The sequence below is a fragment of the Micromesistius poutassou genome (assembly GCF_964030765.1).
Source record: "Micromesistius poutassou genome assembly, chromosome: 23".
Lineage (NCBI taxonomy): Eukaryota > Metazoa > Chordata > Actinopteri > Gadiformes > Gadidae > Micromesistius > Micromesistius poutassou.
In genome coordinates, this window is record NC_140293.1 from 6626470 (window position 1) to 6646591 (window position 20122).

At 47.6% G+C, this 20122-nt stretch overlaps 2 protein-coding genes across 2 annotated transcripts in view; both read right to left on the reverse strand.

Moving 5' to 3' along the window:
* Window positions 1-347, reverse strand: part of usp53a (ubiquitin specific peptidase 53a) — a 36734-nt gene extending 36387 nt beyond the window's left edge. The window contains 1 exon segment of the mRNA XM_084487409.1: window positions 30-347. The gene's annotated coding sequence lies outside the window, so the exon portion shown is untranslated.
* An 8686-nt stretch (window positions 348-9033) lies between these two features.
* Window positions 9034-18277, reverse strand: myoz2a (myozenin 2a). Its single transcript, XM_084487584.1, has 6 exons — window positions 18145-18277; window positions 16887-16977; window positions 14723-14886; window positions 13630-13750; window positions 10574-10754; window positions 9034-9380 (listed from the first exon to the last, which is right to left on the reverse strand). Exons 2-6 carry the CDS (start codon window positions 16966-16968, stop codon window positions 9143-9145), a joined length of 786 nt encoding a protein of 261 aa, XP_084343710.1. The 5' UTR covers window positions 16969-16977; window positions 18145-18277; the 3' UTR covers window positions 9034-9142.
* Window positions 18278-20122: the final 1845 nt, after the last annotated feature.

Here is a 20122-nt window from a genome sequence, read left to right on the forward strand (position 1 = left end):
CTCAAAAGTATTCACACGGAAACACTAACCCGTGATCAGTACCCGGGATGAACCGCCTCCGATGTGGACCCACTCAGGCGGCGGTGGAGGATCGGGCGGAGCGGGTTTCGGTGCGGGATCCCTCCAGCCATAGGTGGACGTCAGACAACAACAAGCGTCAAGTTTCGCGTCTGGGACAACTTCAAAATAAAAGTCTCCACGCGTCTCCCCAACGACATCCTCCAAACATCCCGGCGACGACAACAACAGCAATAGTAGCAGTCCTCTTCCACCGGCTCTCTTCGCTCCCAGAGGGGAACGTTAGAGCCTGGTTCTCGGCGGCAGTGAGCGGTGCGCCGCGGCGGACTCTCCGGCACCTGAACACTGGATCAGTGATCAGCGCGCAGAGCGGCGAGGTCAAACTCCGCCTCCCCGGAGCGCCGTGCGCCCTGCGCGGCCCCGCCTCCTGCGCGCCACGCACACACACACACACACACACACACACACACACACACACACACACACACACACACACACACACACACACACACACACACACACACACACACACACACACACACACACACACACACACGAACACGTGGACATGCACGCAAGCACGCACACGCACACGCACACACAAACACATGGACATGCACGCAAGCACACGCACGCACGCACGCACGCTGCTTTACTTTTTATCTCTCCGTATGAATAGTTGGTGGTGTTTGAGTTGGCTATCAGTCGTCTCTTAGGGGTGCGAGTGGAGCCAAACGTTGTAGGCTACTTTGTTAATGCTAATTGCATGAAACAAAGGAAAAATGAGAATTAAATGACCGTTGTACATGGATGTATGTGACCAAGGAAAAGAAGGGTGTGATGTAAGATAGACTCGTTATCCAAATGCCAGCTGTCTGATCCTGTTAAATAAAGAACGAGATCAGCCTTAATTAAAATAACTTATTTTACGTTCATAATCAAGTTGGACGGGATAACTTGTTGTACGGTTCTATTTTAAAGATATATTTTTATTGAATTCATTATGTAATGATTTATATTTAAATGTGGAATGAACGTTCAAAGTTTTAATTCACTCCACAAAATCTTTGCTACAGTTTCTTTTTCACAGCTATAATAAAACGTTCAACAGTATTTACAGGTGGTAAATGTGTGAGCATGAGTTCTGTTCGATAGGACTGCAGCTGGAGGATATCCGACAGTTTGTCGGATATCGGATATCAGTTTGTCTAGTGAATATGTAACTCACCATCTCATCCTTTTAATCTATAAGGCCTTCTTCCAAACATAGACATCTAACACATGTCTGAAGTTGTTAAAAAATATGACTTAGTAGTGTATTATCCTTGTTGTATACAGGGAATGAGTTAACCCAAAAATTTAAAGTGCTTGGCACTTGGTTCTATGAACACCCTTACTGTATCGACAGCGATATATTGTTGTTTCTCTTTTTTCTGACAAATGTACTGATTGTAAGTCGCTTTGGATAAAAGTGTCTGCTAAAGGCCCTGAATGTAAATGTAAATGTTAAGAACGACCAGAAACAGCAAGTGGTCACACTTCAATCTGTATCTTATCATCCATAACATAGTTCAGATAATGCATCAAATTTCCATTGGTTATTTAATAGTATGGGTGTGAGTGTGTGTGGAAGTCAGACCCTGTGATGGACGGGTGTGCGGTGAATCAGTGTGTCAGAGCGGTTCAGCCCCTTTCCACCGGAAGTACTTGGAACGGCCCATTGACAAGACAATCACTTTTCCCACCACACACACTTCCTGAGGAACCATAAAAGGTTTCCTCTTGGAATATGGAGCACGGGAACCACGACTATCTTTCATCTTAAGTGATTTGGCATCCCGTGCGTCCCTTACCGTTTTATAACGTGGCCGTTCTTCCGTTGGTAAATGTGAGTGCGGTGCGTTTCCCAGCCTTTATGATAGCCTTTAGTGCACGTTTAGATGCTGATGCTTACATTTGGTGAGGAGTAAATAAATAATAATTGAAAAACGTGCAAGGAGAAGCGACCTGAGTCCACCCTAAATACGTAATACCTCTTTAGGATCTGTGTTTGATTACATTCTGGAGCCAAAAGCAATATTTTATTGTGTGCATCTATTGATTATCTGTCTATCCATCTATTTATCTATCCATCTATCTTTCCATCCAGCCATCCATCCATCCATCTCTCTCTCTCTCTCTCTCTCTCTCTCTCTCTCTCTCTCTCTCTCTCTCTCTCTAACTATTAACAAGTCATTTCTGTTCCTCTACCCACTGTCCTGTCTGTCTTCACTACAATCCACAAAAGCCCATAGAAAAATATACATTAAGAAACAAGCGACCTTTCTGCGGTTCTGACCTCTTGCAGAGTTCTACAAACGCCAGCCTGATTCGTACTCATGACGTGACCTTGCTCTGGTTCTTCTGAATCTGCAAGCTTGCGCCGCGTCATCAATCCCACACAAACCACATGTCCAATAACGGTTGTAGCATTGCAGTCGGGGTGTTTACAGTTGACTGAGTGTCGCTGATGTGTACTTCTAATGACCTCCACAGGAACACAGAAAACATGGCTCTATTGTTCTTTGATGTTCTCTCGTGTGTATCGTTCGCCCTAATGCACAGATGTCCTGTGTGGCAAATTTAACAGCCGCACGCGCAAATGAAGCAGTTAATGTTAGCTTTGCATTTGCAATGTTAATTACATTGTCTTATTTTCAACTTTGTATTGAAAAGTTTGTATGTCTGTATCAACTCATCCAATCCCCCATTTCTTTCATCTCTTTCAACAAAAAGTCACCTCAAACAGACAGTTCTGTTCACGATCGCAACGCCAAATACCAGCACACCTGCGATCTCGTGCGGCTTTGATTCAGTTGCAAAGGACGATTACAGAGGAGATGATTACAGAGAGTTTGCCAGCCTTGCAAGAAAATAAACAAACACTGTAAATTACACCACAAACATCCCACCGAGAGCTCAACTCGGACCTTGAGAAAACGCTCCAATAAACAGACAAGTTATTTACTAGAAACAAAGCACAAATGGTGTCCTCTGTCTGGCTACAGTATGAATGTTGCTGTGTCACTTTTTCTGTTACAGAAATAACAGTTCAAGGACATTGTGAAGAATTTCAGAACTACTAGTTTGCATTTATTAGTATTGCAGATTTGTATCTACAAGATGGAAACATTAACTTGACATAAAAGTCACTTGTTGAATCCTGAGTTACTGTGAATAAGAGGAATAGGCACATTTCACATGGAAGTAACCAAAATAATATTGTACAGGAAAATGCCAACCGAGCATTGAGTGCCCTTTGTCCGAGTTTCTCTCTCAGAGTCGGGTATCTGCAAAACTGGGTTGCAGTGAAACAAGACAATCCTATGATGACCAAAATATGCGTACCGAATGGCTCCTCACCAGGAGCCACATAGAAAACTCCACAACACAAACCTGAATGCCCTGTTGTTACATAAGAGATTAGACGTGTCGGACGTGTCGTGTAGGCGGATGGGGGGGGGGATTGTATGTCTGTGTGTTTGTGTGTGTGTATTAGTGTGTGTGTGGTGTGCCCACATAAAACAATGCTTTTGAAGCGACAAGCATCCTTTTCAACCTGGGATTAAAAGGCCTGTAATGTCAAGGTACCCGAGTTAAACTACTCCTCTGGTTTCCTCTGTGTATTGTTGTCTGTGTGTGTGTGTGTGTGTGTGTGTGCGTGTGCGTGTGCGTGTGTGTGTGTGTGTGTGTGTGTGTGCGTGCGTGCGTGCGTGCGTGCGTGCGTGCGTGCGTGTGTGTGTGTGTGTGTGTGTGTGTGTGTGTGTGCGGGTGGCATGTGCCTGTGTGTGATAAGGTTTTAATGCAAATGTCTCTTAGAATTATTTTTATTGGTTTCATAGCATTACACTGCATCTTAAAGCATTCAAATGTATTATTATAATTACATTATTGCAATAATCGTTAACAAAAAAAACACAATGTTGAGGTTTACACAGAAGAATGTGTACAAACCAAACAATTGTAGCTGCTTAAAGTCTTTCTTTTAAATAGGAACATTGTGTATTTCAGATAGAAATATGAACACCCATCAAACAATTAGCTTGCCTCTTTAAGTATTGTTTAAATGGGAACACAGAGTGTTTGCTGGAATCAAATCCCATTTAAACCCATAATAACAGTAGGGCAGCATGAAAGCCAGTATTACATTCCTGCTGAGAACTGAACCAGGAGCCTGATTTAGAAAACACTGCCGAAAAAACTAACGCTGATTCCCATCAGCGTCTTATGTAATAACGTCTACATTTCTTTATTTTATACTTTATTTCACTAACCACGGTGAAGGATTGCTCTTATATTCACACATAAAAAAAATGGATGACATAAGCATCATTTTCTGGCAGCGGGACATTCTACATTAGCGTTGGAGCGCAGCCAATGGATGACTATGATATATTCCACTGCTGTGTTCGCTGTATCCGTGGGAGCAGAGGCACGAGTCGCAAGCATGCATGCCCCACCTCCTCACCCACCACCACCACCACCACCACCACCACCCCCACCACCCCATGTCCCCCGTGCTGGCCGTTAGCAGACCAATAGCCTTCAACAAGGACGAGCCTAAGTGAGTTCTGGTCGTCAGCGTTAACACCGGCCGTCCACATTGTGTGTGTTGGTTTTCTTGCACTGTATTTTTCTGCGTGCACATGCTTTCCTCCTCATCCAAGTTTTTTTTTTTTTTCAGCACTTCTAAAGTAAGGATGGTCGTTACGTCGGGATCAGCGCTCAGACACCAGACTGCACTTTGTTGCAGAGTTGGTCGTCAGCCGTCGGTCGATCCTGGTTGAACTTGAAGTTAATACATGGTATAATCATCCTGTAAATAACGATCGCTGGGAAGGAAGGGTGGGGTTGGAGAGTGATGAGGGGTTGGAGGAGGATAATTAAGCCTGGTCCCTAGAGGTGAGGCTCACAGACCAGCAGATGATGGTGTGAGAGTACATTGTTAATTGGTCCCCAGGGGCCGTATCCACGTGTACAACTCAACACCTTCAACAACATAAAGCGGCCCTCTGCAGACTTATAGGTCCTCACTGGGACATCTCGTCGTGTAAACACTGTTTTATCGTTTCAATAGTTTGTTAGTGTACCAAAATACAAATCGCTCTGTCAGTACATCTCATGGATCCTTGATAGTTAAGCTTGAAGTGTGTATGACCGGTGCTACATATACATTAAAAAAGTTGAATATCAGGCGGATTTTATGAGTTTAACCTCAGGAGACACACATGCACACAGAAACGTGCACGCTCTCACACAAGCGTGCAGGTCCAGATTTGCCTCGGACTGAGTGGATCGGGTACCATTTGGCCCGTGGTCACTTAGTCTCACGTGGCAGGTTGACATTCGACCTGCGACCTACGATCTCTGACCCCACAGGGACAGTAACCCTAACCTCATCCCAGTGACATTGGGCTCCGTTATTTTCTGATATATATATATTTATATATTTAGGCATGCTCGGTTTCACCCCGAGGTGAAACACCCACCTGTTGGGAACACTCCGAGAGAGGAGCTCAGGACCAGCGATGTTCAAGACTTTCAGAATCAGCATCAATGACCCTGTGACACCATTATGCTAGCTATCAAAACAAAACCTTCCACTTTTCACATGGATGGGCACACCAATTTTAGGCCTCTGGGGTTCAGTGAAGCAGATTTGGGGTCGGTTGAACAATGGCGGCTAATTTGCACTTACTAAAACAAGCAAGCAATTTTTTATCGGATCGATAATGGTAATGTATAATGTCGATAATGTAATAAATGTAAATCTGAGATTTGAAGTTTCAATAAAAGGTCATGGATCTGTTATACCGGACATGAAACTGGTAACTGATAACAATCTCTAAACCATCCTTGCCACATCATCTCAATCTTCTACAGTGTATTATATTCTATATACGTGGAAACACATCAGTATAAAAGCATGATAAAGAAATGACCTAACCATGACACACTCTGAATGCCGATTCACCTTGCCTTTGCTCTGCCAAGAACCATCGAAGAACTACTGCGGAGAACTCAACCACGCGTGTTTAACAACCTTGATGTCTCGCGACCCCTGCGGCCACTGCGGCCTGGGCCAATGTGTTTCCTGTACCATCGCAGTATTGCTCGGGTGGATAATTAAGAAGGAACTGTGGGGAGGGGAGAGGGGGGGGGTATCGGCCATGTGTCTGCCTCTGGCACCCAGCGATTCTTGGTGTCAGCAGCAGCCAGCCAGCAGAACGACGGGCTATGTTGTTGCTGCTGTGTGCGCACATACAGTCCCAACGGACGCCATGGCCCCTCCACTGGGCCTGTGTGTCTGCATGTGTGTGTTTGTGCGTGTGCATGTGTGTTTGGTGCGTGTGTGTGTGTGTCTGCATGTGTGTTTGTGTGTGCATGTATGTGTGTTTGTGTGCATGTGTGTGTGTGTGTTTGTGTGTGCATGTGTGTGTGTGTGTGTGTGTGTGTGTGTGTGTGTGTGTGTGTGTGTGTGTGTGTGTGTGTGTGTGTCTTTGCGTGTGCGTGTGTGTGTGTGTGTGTGTGTGTCTTTGTGTGTGTCTTTGTGAAAGGAGCTGGCCAAGGTCCGCTCACTCGCTCAGACACCTTACATTGTCATTGACACGCAGACGGACAGACGGACGGACAGACGTATTCAAACATATTCAAACACACACAGGTCGACCGAGAACAGAGAGACTCTGTCCTTCACACATGCAGATGGAGTTCAGGCAGGCATACAGACAGACAGAAAGACAGATTGGTAGAGGCAGACAGGAACATATTCCGCCTCCTCACTTAGACAGACATACGGACAGACATCCTTGTCACTCGCATGTGTGCAGACAGACAGTCTATGATCGCATGTTGTTATACTCATGGCGCCTTTTTATCACAAATAACATTTCCTACATTTTCAGCGTCCTAAATCAAACAAGCTATCTACCTTGCTGCACGACGCTGTCTAAATGTCTCCCATTGTTCTCACCGTGTTATGTCTTGCCAATACGACCACGCCAGGACCGAGGAAATAGGTGGAGCTCAAAGACAAACGTAAAAAAGCACCTAGCCATAACTTCTCTGCCCCTTACATTGTGATCGCGGCCAATAATACCCCCGGAACGAGAACTCCAGACTTCCAGAGTTCAGAGGGAGTTCACTGGACACCCTTCATCAACAGAGGCCCGGTCAGTCAGGTGAACTACGTTGGTGCAACATTACCAAGGCCAGACCCCCTCGTGTTCACCCTCCATTTGTGAGGAGGAGTCTCACCTCGACCTGAGGAGAGCGGAGGGAAGGACGGAGGGAGGGAGGGACGGAGGGAGGGAGGGGAGGGAGGGGAGCAAAGGTAGGGTTAGAGGGAGAGACAGAGGAGGGAGGAAAGAAAGGGTCAGAGGGGGAGGATGAGGGGGAGGGGGAGGGAGGAGGGAGGAAGAGAGAGAGGAGGGAGGGATGCAGGGGTGTCGCAAGACTTGCCCTCCAAAGAATGTCCAACAGAGGCCATGGAATGCGATGCAGGTTCGGGACATAACCCAAGAGGTATTTCCTGTTGGATTGGGGTCAAAAGGGAACTTTGAATGGCTTGAAAGACTTGAAAGTCTTCGGAATGTCGTGATCTGGGCCACACTACCACTGTATTAAAAACACAGCGAATCTTGTGTGTGAGTTGGTTTTTCCAGTAAGACGTTCCGCTAAGTTATGATCCTTCCTTTCCTTGTTTCTTTTCTTCTTTTTCCCTTCCTTTCTTCCTACCTAACTTCCTTCCCTAAGCTACATTCTTTCAATATTACAATAATAAGCCCATTAATCTGCTCGTGTTGTCCAATTCAGATTACATTTTTTTCAAAATGAGTGCTGTGTGTGGAGTGAGAGAGAGAGAGAGAGAGAGAGAGAGAGAGTCACACACACATACACATACACACACACACACACACACACACACACACACACACACACACACACACAGACAGAGAGAGCCAGGGAGACAGGCTCACACTCACACGCACACACACACACACACACACACACCCAGACAGACAGAGAGCCAGGAGACATGCATCAGTCAGGGGGCTCATGTCAGTGCAGCTTATATAATTGGTCAGACCCGGCGAGTCAACCTTGACGCGCGGTAGCGTTAGCTAGCGTTGTAGCGCGCCGCAGAGCTATCATGCAGGGGATAAATGATGTCTTTGCATAGCGGCAGGTCCACAGGCGAGACATCATTTAGCCCGGCCGGCCTTCATGACAGCTCGACCCCCCCTTACAGGCTACTGTGTGAAGTCATTCTGGCATTACTTAGCGCGGTGGGGGGGGGGGGATACCTACCGTCAGAGACCTGCAGGGAAGAGCGGTGAGTGAAAACAGGAAAGGTGTGTTTTGATTTTTGTGTTTGTTTCATGTTTCGGGAGACAATGTTGTATTCAGACACACACACACACACGTCCCTTTCGCCGTGGTTTGAGCACGTTTTTCGTTTTATTTTGGGCAACAACACATTTACATCGTAAAAGCACACAGAATCGTCTCAGGAAGATAAAATACTCTTATAAACATAAATATACATGGGTGGATTCTATTGTACTGTGGTATTGACTTTAGCTAGCGGAGCAAACTGTGGAAGCACATTCATGGCAACACCAGGGCTAGGAGACGCCAACGGCTCTCTCCCCCCCTCTCCCCCTCTCTCTCTCTCCCCCCCTCTACCCCTCTCTCTCTCTCCCTCTCTCTCTCCCTCTTTCACTCTCTCTCTCTCCCTCTCCCACTCTCTCTCTCTCCCTCCCTCCCTTCCTCCCTCTCCCTCTCCCTCCCCCTCCCTCTCCCCCTCTCCCTCTCTCTCTTCCCCCTCTCACCCTCTCTCTCTCTCTCTCTCCCTCCCCCCCCCCCCCCCCTCCCTAATGCCCTCCATTAGAGCTGCAAAGAACACTCTCTCTCTTTCACTCTGACACTTGTGTCTGCTCCCCCCCCCTCCCACCCCCCTCCCCCCTCACACACAGACCCCCGCTACCCAGAACCCCTTCGGTGTGGTGGGGGCGGGCCCAGCGGCTAGCCAGAGACTCGTCGTCACGGCGATGACTTCATCGCGGTCGGCAGGAGTGAGGGGTCAAAGGTCGTCTGACTCGGGGATCAGCATGGCTTGCAGTGAGACCTTGGGGAGGGTGGGGGGCGGGCCGACGGACACCCAGCCCGCCGCGTGGCGGTTGAAGGTGGGCCGGCCCGGCTCGGCGGTGGCGGCGGTGGCGTGGAGGTCCGGGAAGTCGGGGAGGGGCTCCGGGTCGGCGGGCTTGGTGGGGGCGGCGACGCGGGGGGAGCCTCCGAATCCTCCGAACGGGGTGGCCACCCTGAGGGAGGAGGCGTGGAGGGAGGGAGGGAGGGAGGAGGGAGGGAGGGAGGGTGTTAGGGGAGAGGGAGGGTGGTAGGGGAGAGGGAGAGAGGAAGGGAGGGAGGGAAATAGGGAGGTAGAGAGGGAGGGAGGGAGGGAGGGAGGGGGGAGAGAGGGAGAAAGGGAGGAAAGGAGGGAGAAAGGGAGGGAGGGAGTGTGGGAGGTAGGAGGGAGGGAGGGAGTGTGATGTAAGTAAAGAGGCAAGGAAGGAAGGAAGGAATCAGAGAAGGAACGAAGGGAGGATGGAAGGAGAGAACGAAACAAAACAAAAAAAACAAAAACAAAGGGGTAAGGAAGGAAGGAAAGGAACCACAGCTTCTTAACCTCTGCGTCCATTTAATTAAGACACGAGGCACAGGACTCGGCCGTGTGTGGATGGCATGTGCCGGGACCCAACACAGCGTCAGTGACGGGCGTGTTTATGGCGTGTAGTGACTCACGCCAAGGTCAGTAATTGTGATGCCCACTCAGCAGTTTATAGAAGAGGGGAAAGCGTGCGCATGCAGTAAATTCAATGTACCAACATACACACACAAAAAAAGTAACAATAATTCAGTCGGGCCGTTCTGCCACTTGAGGGTCCAGTGTATGCGTTTCTCTCCACAGCGATGAAATACAGTCTGTCAAAGTAGGGTTAAGGTCACATGTGGTGGATCAGATTGTGTGCGATACAAGATTGATGACCGCGCATGGCTATTATCATCCCTGTGTTTGTGCGTATATTTGTGTGTGTGTCTTTGTTTGTGAGTGTCTGTGCTTGAGCGTGCATGTGTGTGTGTGTGGGTCTGTGCGCTTGTGCGTTTGTGTGTGTATGTGTGTGTGTGTGTGTGTGTTTGTGTATATATATGTGTGTGTGTGTGTGTGCATCCAAGTGTGAATGTATGTGTGTGTGTCTGTGTGTGTGTGTGTGTGTGTGTGTGTGTGTGTGTGTGTGTGTGTGTGTATATATGTGTGTGCATGTGTGTGCATGTATGCGTTTGTATGTGTGAGCATGTACGTGTTTGTCTATGTGTGTGTGTGTGTGTGTATGTGTGCGTGCCCGCCTGATTGTGCTTGCCTGAGCATGTGTGTGTGTGTGTGTGTGTGTGTGTGTGTGTGTGTGTATGTGTGAGACTACTATGCTGTTTCCTTCACCATGATGAATGGCGCTACCTGTTAAAGCTCTTGTAGCCTGGGAGAGGCTGGGCCACGGGCTCCGGCAGCCCGGCCAGCAGCGTCTCTGCCAGGGCGGGGTCACTATTGAGGGCCTGCTCCCACGGGGAGTGGTAGGACTTGGGCACCGACGTGATGTTGAACTTCTCCACCGGGACGTCCTTCAGGGGACCTCCATACCCTGGGTAAAGAACAGGGGACACTGGGTCACACAGGGGGCGGGACAGGGACGTCTGGTGCGAATGTGTTTTGTTTTTTTTGGTTTTGACAGAAACGTTGCGATCCTTTTGTACATGATTCACTCTGATATAAATGTCTTTGAAGGAGGCTGAAGTGATCAGCCTTTTGGAGACAGAGAAAGAGTGAGTTAGTAGTTCATTTTTAGTAGTTTGCTTAGTTTTTTGATGTTGCGCAAAGCTATTATAACATCTTGAATAACAAATTCATATTTGATAATTGTATGTACACTATATGCAAAATAAATCAACTTTTGTCCGCACATGGATGTGTGTGTGTCTGTGTAAGGGAGCATTTAGCGTTTACATTTAGCGTTTATGTATGTGTGTGCATGCGCGTGCTTGCATATATACTTAAGCACACTTGCCTGCATGTGTGTGTGTGTGCGTGCTAGCATGCGTGTGTGTGCTTCCGCGAGCGCATTTGTGGACGCACCTGCCTAGTGTGCTTGCGTGTGTGCTGTCGTGTGTGCGTTTCTGACTGCCTATGTGTGTGTGTGCGTGCGTACAAGTGTGTACATGGCCGGCCTCTCCCTCCCCCCTCCTCCCTCCCCCCTCTTACAGCACCCTCTCTGCAGGGTTCCCAGGTGTTATGTAACGCTCGCTGCGTGTCACGTCCTCTCCCTGTGAACAATCAGCCTTCCTGAGTGCGCGCTTGGAAGTCCACTGGCGGAAACAGCCACGTCCAAACACTGAAACACTTTGTGAGAGCCCTCAGAAACTCTCTTTTAAGGGGGGAGTCATTTGGTTTGAAGTCAATAGACAGGAAGACTGCACTTATTTCGGAGTACCGTATATGAACATGAAATGACGAGATGAAGAAGACAAATTATGATTTGATTGTGTTTTAGGCACAGGGTTTAAAAAATGGCCCACATTTGAATGAGTGATTTCTTCTGTCGTACCATGTGCACACATGTAGGAGTGATACGAGACTGACGAGTATATACCTCTCACACACACACACACACACACACCCACACCCCCACACTCACCCACACCCCCCCCCCCCCCCCCCCCCCACACACACACACACACACACACACACACACTCAGCCACACACACACCCACCCACCCACACCTAAACACACACACACACACACACACACACACACACACACACACACACACACATACACACCCCCACACACACACACACACACACACACACACACACACACACACACACACACACACACACTTGTCACAGATCTATGGTTCCCATCCCTGGGGTGCTCTGTCCATAACGGATCTATGATTCATCTCATTCGTGTGCAATCAACGACACCTTCATGACCGAGCTATTCCAGGAGCTGTTTCCAATGAGATACCCAATACGTGCTGTCTTCAGTTCCGCTGCCACTGCCTGGGACTACTATGTGGGATAGCTGTGTTCTAGGAAGGGGGGGTTGGTCTTGTGTGTCATCGTAGGCTCCAGGAATACCCATGCAGTCATCATACATACATCATACATTAGCTCACTCTTGACTCACAGTTTTTAGGGTTAAGGGGGCGAAGGACTTACTATAGGCAACCGTAACGGAAGGAGGTGAGTTCTCGACCCATCCTGACAGCTTCAGTGGCAGAGGAAATAGGAAATGCCTACTGCACTTCCTGTGTGTGGTGAAGGGGTAATTATGTCATTATAGTAAGAGGTAGGGAGAGGCAACATCAAAGTAATCAGTTTGTAATGGAGTTTGTTTGCGTACATGACACATGGGTGTGCGTGCGTGCGTGCGTGCGTGTGTGTGCGTGCGTGTGTGTGTTCATGTGAGCGTGCATGTGAATGTGTGTGTGAGGGGGCGTTCTTGCGTGAGTGCATTATCCAAACACACAAGAAGCCTTGTGTGGTTCAGAGCAAGGGGTAAACAGACTATCCCACATAATCAAAACAAGGTCAAAGCAACACAAACCCATGAATCCTAATCCAAACACTGGAGTCTACCATAAATACTGCACTGTAATTGCTGCACCACACACATCCAGCCCAACAGCCTGCCACTGACCGTGGTCATGGAGTCACGACCCCTAAAGGTAATTTTAGAACTATTATATCTGTAGCACGATGGTCAATTCTGACCACTATGCAGTGGCACGCACGTGTGTGTGTGTGTGTGTGTGTGTGTGTGTGTGTGTGTGTGTGTGTGTGTATTTGTGCGTGTGTGTGTGTGAGTGTGGTGATTGTGTGTGACCACTGTGACTAAGGTTCTGGCACAGGCGTGGATAAAGTGTGACCACGCCAGATGCCTTTCACACTAAAAGCACGCAATTCTCGCGGAAACCACTGAAACGGACAAAAAAAAAACAGGACATATTTTTTCGGAGAGTGTAGAAGAACACAAAAAGTCATGCAAATAACAACCACAGTGTTGACTGACTGGCTTGTTTTGTAACCGTCACATGATGATGAAGTTGGTGATTTACGACCCTTGTGTGTGTTGGGTTTGAAATACCCTTTGGGGAATGAAGGGTGTTCATCTATTAAGCAGCACTATCCTCTGCTTGTTTTCCCCATTTATCCTTCCCGCTGAAAGATGCACGGGGACGGTTTGACCTTTACATGCTGTGGTGGAGAATTGATGACGTGAACGATGAAGTAGTCAAGCCTGTGGCAAGTAGAAATGTCAATAGACTAGGACGCACACAGAGGGAGTCATTAGCACAACAATTACGACAAGGGGGGAATGTGTTTGTTTAAGAAAAGACAAGGCTGACACGAAGGTTGTTAGACTGCTTCAGATTGAAGAGAGTGTTTGGAATTTCTTTCTCCTGTAAAGCTTGCCTACAGTGAGTGTATTGTGTAAACAAGTCTAACCTACCTGGTGCAATGCTTTCTGGGCTGGATTCTGCTGCTTCAGGTCCCACCTCAGGGGCCGGGTCAGAGCTGCCATTCTGATCCTCGGTTGTGTCACCGTTCTGACTTTCAAGGACAATTCCGTCCTTTAAGCGGGAGGAGATGGGGGTTAAGAGGTTTTGTTGGTGCACAAAAAGGCCTTCTTATGCTGTTGGGGTTCAACTTGAAACCTGAAACAATATTTGATTTGATATAATTTACATATGTTAAAGAAAGTGTAGACCTTTATCATATCATATGATATATGATAATATAATACAATATATATATATATGTATATATATAGTAATGTAATTTTTGCAATTGTAAACCAATTATATTGACCCACAGAAGATGAATGTGCAAAAGGAGCCAAAGGGGAAGAAACGTAAAAATAATCTATTCCTTGTGAACAGGTTGAATCCACTGTATCCCCAGTAAACAGTTAAAAACGAGTGTGAGTCTTCAATGTCTTTGACCACATAAGGGGCGCTAAGCCTGAACAAGGCTTGCCTTGCGATACACAAACAAGACCATGTCAATACATCGCCTATTACGTCTCAGTGTATGGATTGCCTGACATGCTAAGGGTTTCCCGGAGGAGAAACAGGGACATCTTGGCAGGCTGCCCATCTCAAGACAAAAGGGGGGCCAATTAAAGGCTCTTCTGGCCGCAGGTGCGAGCCTTCCCCTCCTCTTGGCTGTCCATGTTATTATGATCCTTTATTACAGGCACCGGCACAAGCCTCCCCTTCCACTCTGCTGTTCCCATGAGAAAACCCTACAAAGGGTCTGTGGAAGCATTAGAAGTGTTTGTTGTTGCGAACTGAAGACATGGGAAGGAATTGCCTCATTCATTCTGAAACAAAATGCATTTCTTTGCTGTTATGGAGACCCTGCACATAAAATCCAAATGTGCAGGGTCTACAAAATACAAAATACAAACACATACTCATAATTATTGTGTTGATGTTAATGTTCATTTATTATATATATGTTATTGTGCCCTGGCTGTGTTTTCTGCATGTGTTTGGATGGACTTGTCATGCGCAGGCGATCAACTCCAGGCCCCCACTCACCAGTGGGGCAGCGGGCTGGTTCTGGATGCTCTCGTACGTGTACTTCTCTGAGCGCTTCTGGCGCATCTTGAAGAGCCGCGAGCCGCGGTTGGAGGCCACAGAGAGCTCGTCCAGCATGATGTCCTTGGGAACGCACATCTTCTTCCCCAGGTCGATCTCCACATCTGGAGACAGAGACAACGCCCCGGTCACTCCTCTGGGTCGCTCAGCAGACATCTTTTACCAAAGCGCTTTACAGTGAAAGTATTGAGATATGTTTCATTATGGCGCAGGTAGGGGGGTTGGGTAGCTTAGTTCAAGTCGGCGGACTTGGGGATCAAACCCAGTACGTTTCGGCCTCCGTTCCGGGTTACCATAAATGGTTAGTACCATTTAACGTCAGTGGTTGTTTGACCGGTGCTTTTTAGACACACTAGGGTAATTTTTGTCATAAATAAGTTTAATGACATCTGTTAATGTTAAATTATCAGTTTTTGCAGGTTTGAATATTTCTAACTGACGTAGCACTATAAGTAAGTCAATGTATCATCATTTGCAACAAAAATATTCAGTAATGATAGTTTTGGGAACGCTGGCTCTTTCTTAAGGGGACACTGGCCCCCCGGCTCCCCCTCACAATGACCGGTGCCTACAGCCAAGACTCCGGTACCGAAACGTCTCGGTACCGACTCTTTCCCAGGCCAGATCCCTGCATATGCACGCATTTCTCTGAGCCAACGAATAGAAACGTCCAAAAACAATCAATTCCCACTTTGAGATCAGATCAACCTCTCAGCCCCTCATCATCCATCACCCCTCACCGCGCCACGCTTCCCCGCTCCCCGCATTGATTACACGCCGGCTGGCGTTGTGATATGAGAAATTACACGATAATCCGGCGCCTTCCATTCAATAAAATCTGGTGCTTGTTTAGCGGCTCGGCCTCGCTAACACCCTGCGGATCATGTGGATGGCGTGGATCCTCATCCAAGTGGGTGCCACCCTATTTGCCAAAATATCTCTCAGCTGTTTGAAGCCCTCAGACACTCCCCAGGCTCAATGAGTCACTGACACAGTTGTCCGCACCCCCCCCCCCCCCCCCCCAACCCCCGGTACAGCCTGTTCAAAGGACAACGACAAAGCGATTGGTTACTTTTTGCGGCAATAAAATGTTTCATTCGCTTATTTTTAGCAGGGCCGCGTTAGACGAGGAGGGGTTGGCTGGCGAGTTGTGGCCTGGCAAGTTGATACCTCGTGAGTGTGTGTAAGTGAGTGTGTGTGTGAGTGTGTGAGTGTGTGTGTGTGTGTGTGTGTGTGTGTGAGTGAGTGTGCGTGCATGCGTGTGCATACGAGTGAGAGTGTGTGTTTATGTGTGTGTGTGCATGGCAGTGTGCAAGCAAGTGTGTGTGTGTGTGTGTGTGTGTGTGTGCGTGTGTGTGTGTGTGTGTGTGTGTGTGTGTGTGTGTGTGTGTGTGTGTGTGAAGAATTTATATCCTTGTGTGTTCACCGGTTTTTAATGAGCTCCATTTGAGCTGACGAGTAACTGTACAATTGCTTGTAAGCTTAAACACGGGTATCAGATCCAGTTTATTTATATGACCCCCCCCCTATACACCCCCTCTTCCACTTTACAGTCTCACATGATCACGTCTAACACAGGAGAAGGAGCCCACATATCTTGACCCTTCACCCCTCTCTCCCTGTGAAGTCTGAACAGTAGTTTTGTATCCGACTTGCATCAATTCACAAGCGAGTGATTCTCCTACGCTTTTCAAAGTAAAAGCTCTCAAAGTGAAAGAGAGGTTGAAATGCCCGATGGAATGATGAAGACAGAACTTCAGAGAAGGAGAACTTGAGATGAGAGAGAGGGAGAGCGAAAGACAAAGAGAAGGACATAGAGAGAGAGAGAGAGTGAGAATGAGAGAGAGAGAGAGAGAAAGAGAGAATGAGAGAGAGAGAGAAAGAGAGAGAGAAAGAAAAGGACAGAGAGAGAGAGAGCGAGAGAGAGCGAGAGAGAGAATGAGAGAGACAGAGAGAGAGAGACAGAGAGAGAGAATGAGAGAGAGCAAGAAAGAGAGAGAGAGAGATAGAGACAGAGAGAGAGAAAGAGAGAGGCAGGGAGAGGGTCAGAGAGGGGATTGGAGCAGCACAGGGGGAGTGAACGCAGCATGTGGGTAGGCCGTACCTTCCGCCCCATAGATCTCCCTGCTGATGGCCGCCGCCTGCATCTTCCTCTCGTTGGTCGTCATGGACGAGAACTGCGACATGGTGTCCCCCTGGAGGGGGAGAGACGAGCCGGAGGGGGGAGGAGGGAGGGGACAGGGAGAGGACAAGGGAGGGTGTCAGAACGTTGACAGCGACCGCACACGTCAGAACGAAACAAGAAACAAGCGCAGGGCCCCCGATGGCACAACGACGGACATGTGGGGGACGCACCGGTAACAGGGGAGCATGGGACGGGGGGGGGGGATCGATTTAACATCACCGAGCCTTCGGGTTCACCGCGTTCGTTAGCGCCAACGGCAGGCAAGGGCGGGGCAACGTATTAGAGGGAGAAGGGGGAAAATAGGGCAAAGTTAGCACTTCCGCTTGGAATAACCTTGGGGGCTCACGGTTCTTACGGGAGGGGGGGCAGCCAGCCGTGTCAGGGTAACGGGGGGGAGGTGGGGGGGGTAACGGGAGGGGAAGGAGGGGGGCCTGATCAATAAACCTTGGAATGCACCCAAGTGTGCTGAAAAGGACACAGCCGCAGGAACATGGGGATGATGGTGATGACATGGCGAGCGGGCCGGACGGGTGACGGAGTAGGGTAGAAGATGGTGCATGCCAAGCAGGTAGTGGGAGGAGGGGGTGGGTGATGAATTGAACATTGTGGCTGCGGTGGTCGTTTTTTTCCGCCATGCACACAGACGACGCGCTATAGTAGGCCCACACACAGGATTTTCCCCTTCACCCCTTTCCCTTAGCACACCATCTGGAGTGTATAAAGCAGCTCTATATTTAGACAGTATATAAATGAATCCTATGGGGGATTACAATTATATCTGTGGAGTGCAACATTTAATGTTTATGTTAATAGTCAATAACTATTAATCATTTTTTTATCTTGACCCTTGACGTTAGGCCTTCTTATGCTGCTTGGGTTCAACTTGAAACCTGAAACAATATTTGAATATCCTGAAATTTCCGATCTGGAATCAATAAAGTTGTATCTTATCTTACGTGATTTCAGGCTAAATACCCATTCATAGATTGTCAACTGTCAATATCAAACCACACATGCCAATTTTCATCTGAACATTGTGAAACACAGGTTACATCATAAATCACAACACACAAAGCTGTTGGGCGAAGGCGAGGCCACAACTCATTGAGGACAGCCATGCTAGGATTTCTTAGGAAAAGTTCTCAGGCAAAAAACCGTTGGAGTAGTCTCTCCTTACCTGGAGGTCTCTGGAGGAGTGTGTGTGTGTGTGTGTGTGTGGCGGTGAAGTGGTAGTGGTGTTGGTGGTGGTGGTGGTGGTCTCTCCAACGCGAGGTCGTCCGGGAGACTGACAGACGGGTGAGAAAGGGGGAGTGGCGACCCCCCCCCTCACGTCATTGTGCGTGCTGTGGAACCTGAGAAGTGGGGTGCCAATGTACGGCTGGTAGGTGGGTGGAGGGACAGGGTGGTGGTGGTGGTGGTGGTGGAGGGGGTTGGGGGTGCTGGAGGTCAGCACCCAGCCAGCGACTCCGACCGAGTTAGTGACTGAATAAGTGGGTGGGTGCGGTGTCAGTGGGTCTGTTGTCATCGGTATTTAGTTCAGACGAGCAGAAGCGACTAAATTTAGAGTGCCGTCACCACTCTGCCTTCAATCTTACACTCAGTCGTCCTGACTCTCTCTCGCTCTCTCTGGCTGTCTCTCCCTCTCTCTGTCTGTCTCTGTCTCTCACCCTCTCTCTTACCCTCTCTAGCTCCATCTTTCTCTCTTCCTCACTTTGTCTCTCTCTCCCTCTCTGCGTGTCTCTCTCTCTCCCTCTCTCTCTGTGACACCCTCTCTCTCTGTTTCCCTCTCTTTCTCTGTCTCTCTCTGTCTTTCTCTCTCGGTCCTTCTGTATCTCTCTGTCTCACTCTCTCTCCCCCTCTCTGTGTCTCTCTCTCCCCCTTTCTCTGTCTCCTTGACTCTTGCTCTGGAACTTATAATAGAAACCAAGGTCGTGTTCAGGCAGTACAGGTCCTGCTGTTTGGTCTGTACATGTGCATACAGGTGCTTGTGTTTTAGAAGTTCAACCAGGACAGCGCAGATCAGCATGAGAACTTTTCTTGAAAAATGATGAAAATCCTGGTTAGTTGTATGTATGTCTCTTGTTTACTGTATGAAAATTTAATATAACATTATAGATTCTATATTATATTGAATTATAATCTATACATATTTTGAGATAAGGCAAATATTAAATATTAAAAAATGCCTTATCTCCAAAAAATGCTATACTTTACAAATTGACATGCTGAATGTTAAGATGGAAACCATACATTAATAGTGCTTGCATGCTTTTCCAAATCAATTCCGACTACTCCGTCTATGATCTACAACTACAGACTGCCCCCCCACCCCCCTCTCTTGTTTTCCTGTCTCCAGATTCCCCCTGTTGTTACATAACCGGCCGTCTCCAAGGTAACAAGCCGCGCCCACCCCCCTCCCCCATTGGATGTGGAGGCATGTGACTCCTTAAGACGACCCCTCAAACACACAGCGCCTCACTAACAAGGTGCAGCAGGCCAGGCCAGCAAACCACAGGAAAAAAAAGTGCAGCGTTTGAAACTTTCCAGATGAGATTAGAACTATTATAAAATAATAATTGAAAAGGCACAGGGCGAATTATGTTATTCCGTTTTTTTACTTTGTAAAAAACGTTGTAAAAAAAAAAAGTAAACATTAGCTTTTTGACTAAATAAACACTGTATATATATATATATATATATATATATATATCTGTTATGACTATTGATACCTTAGCAAATACAGGTTTAAAAGTCTCAAACAGGTGCAGCTCATTAGGTGGTATGTCATTACACCTCCACGATACTTTAATTATACTGATATTGATACAGTATTGTCTGCTGTTTTATGCCTCATGAAATCACTTGAATCACACACTGAATCAGTATAGTGAGTGAAGCTATGTCAAAACATCTAGATAGGGAAATATTAGGGAAATATAACCAGCAACAAGAAGGGATGCACACGTCTGCATTAGACACTTTCTCCCAAATCCCATACACTTTCTCCCAAATCCCCAGTTGCTTTCTAAATGAGGAAATGCAATATAGATTGCCGTTTTGCATCCAGAAGAGGTAATAATAACACATCAGGATCATTAAGGGGGACTTGCCTGAAGTCAAGCAGTGGAAAAGCAAAACATGCGGACAGATACATA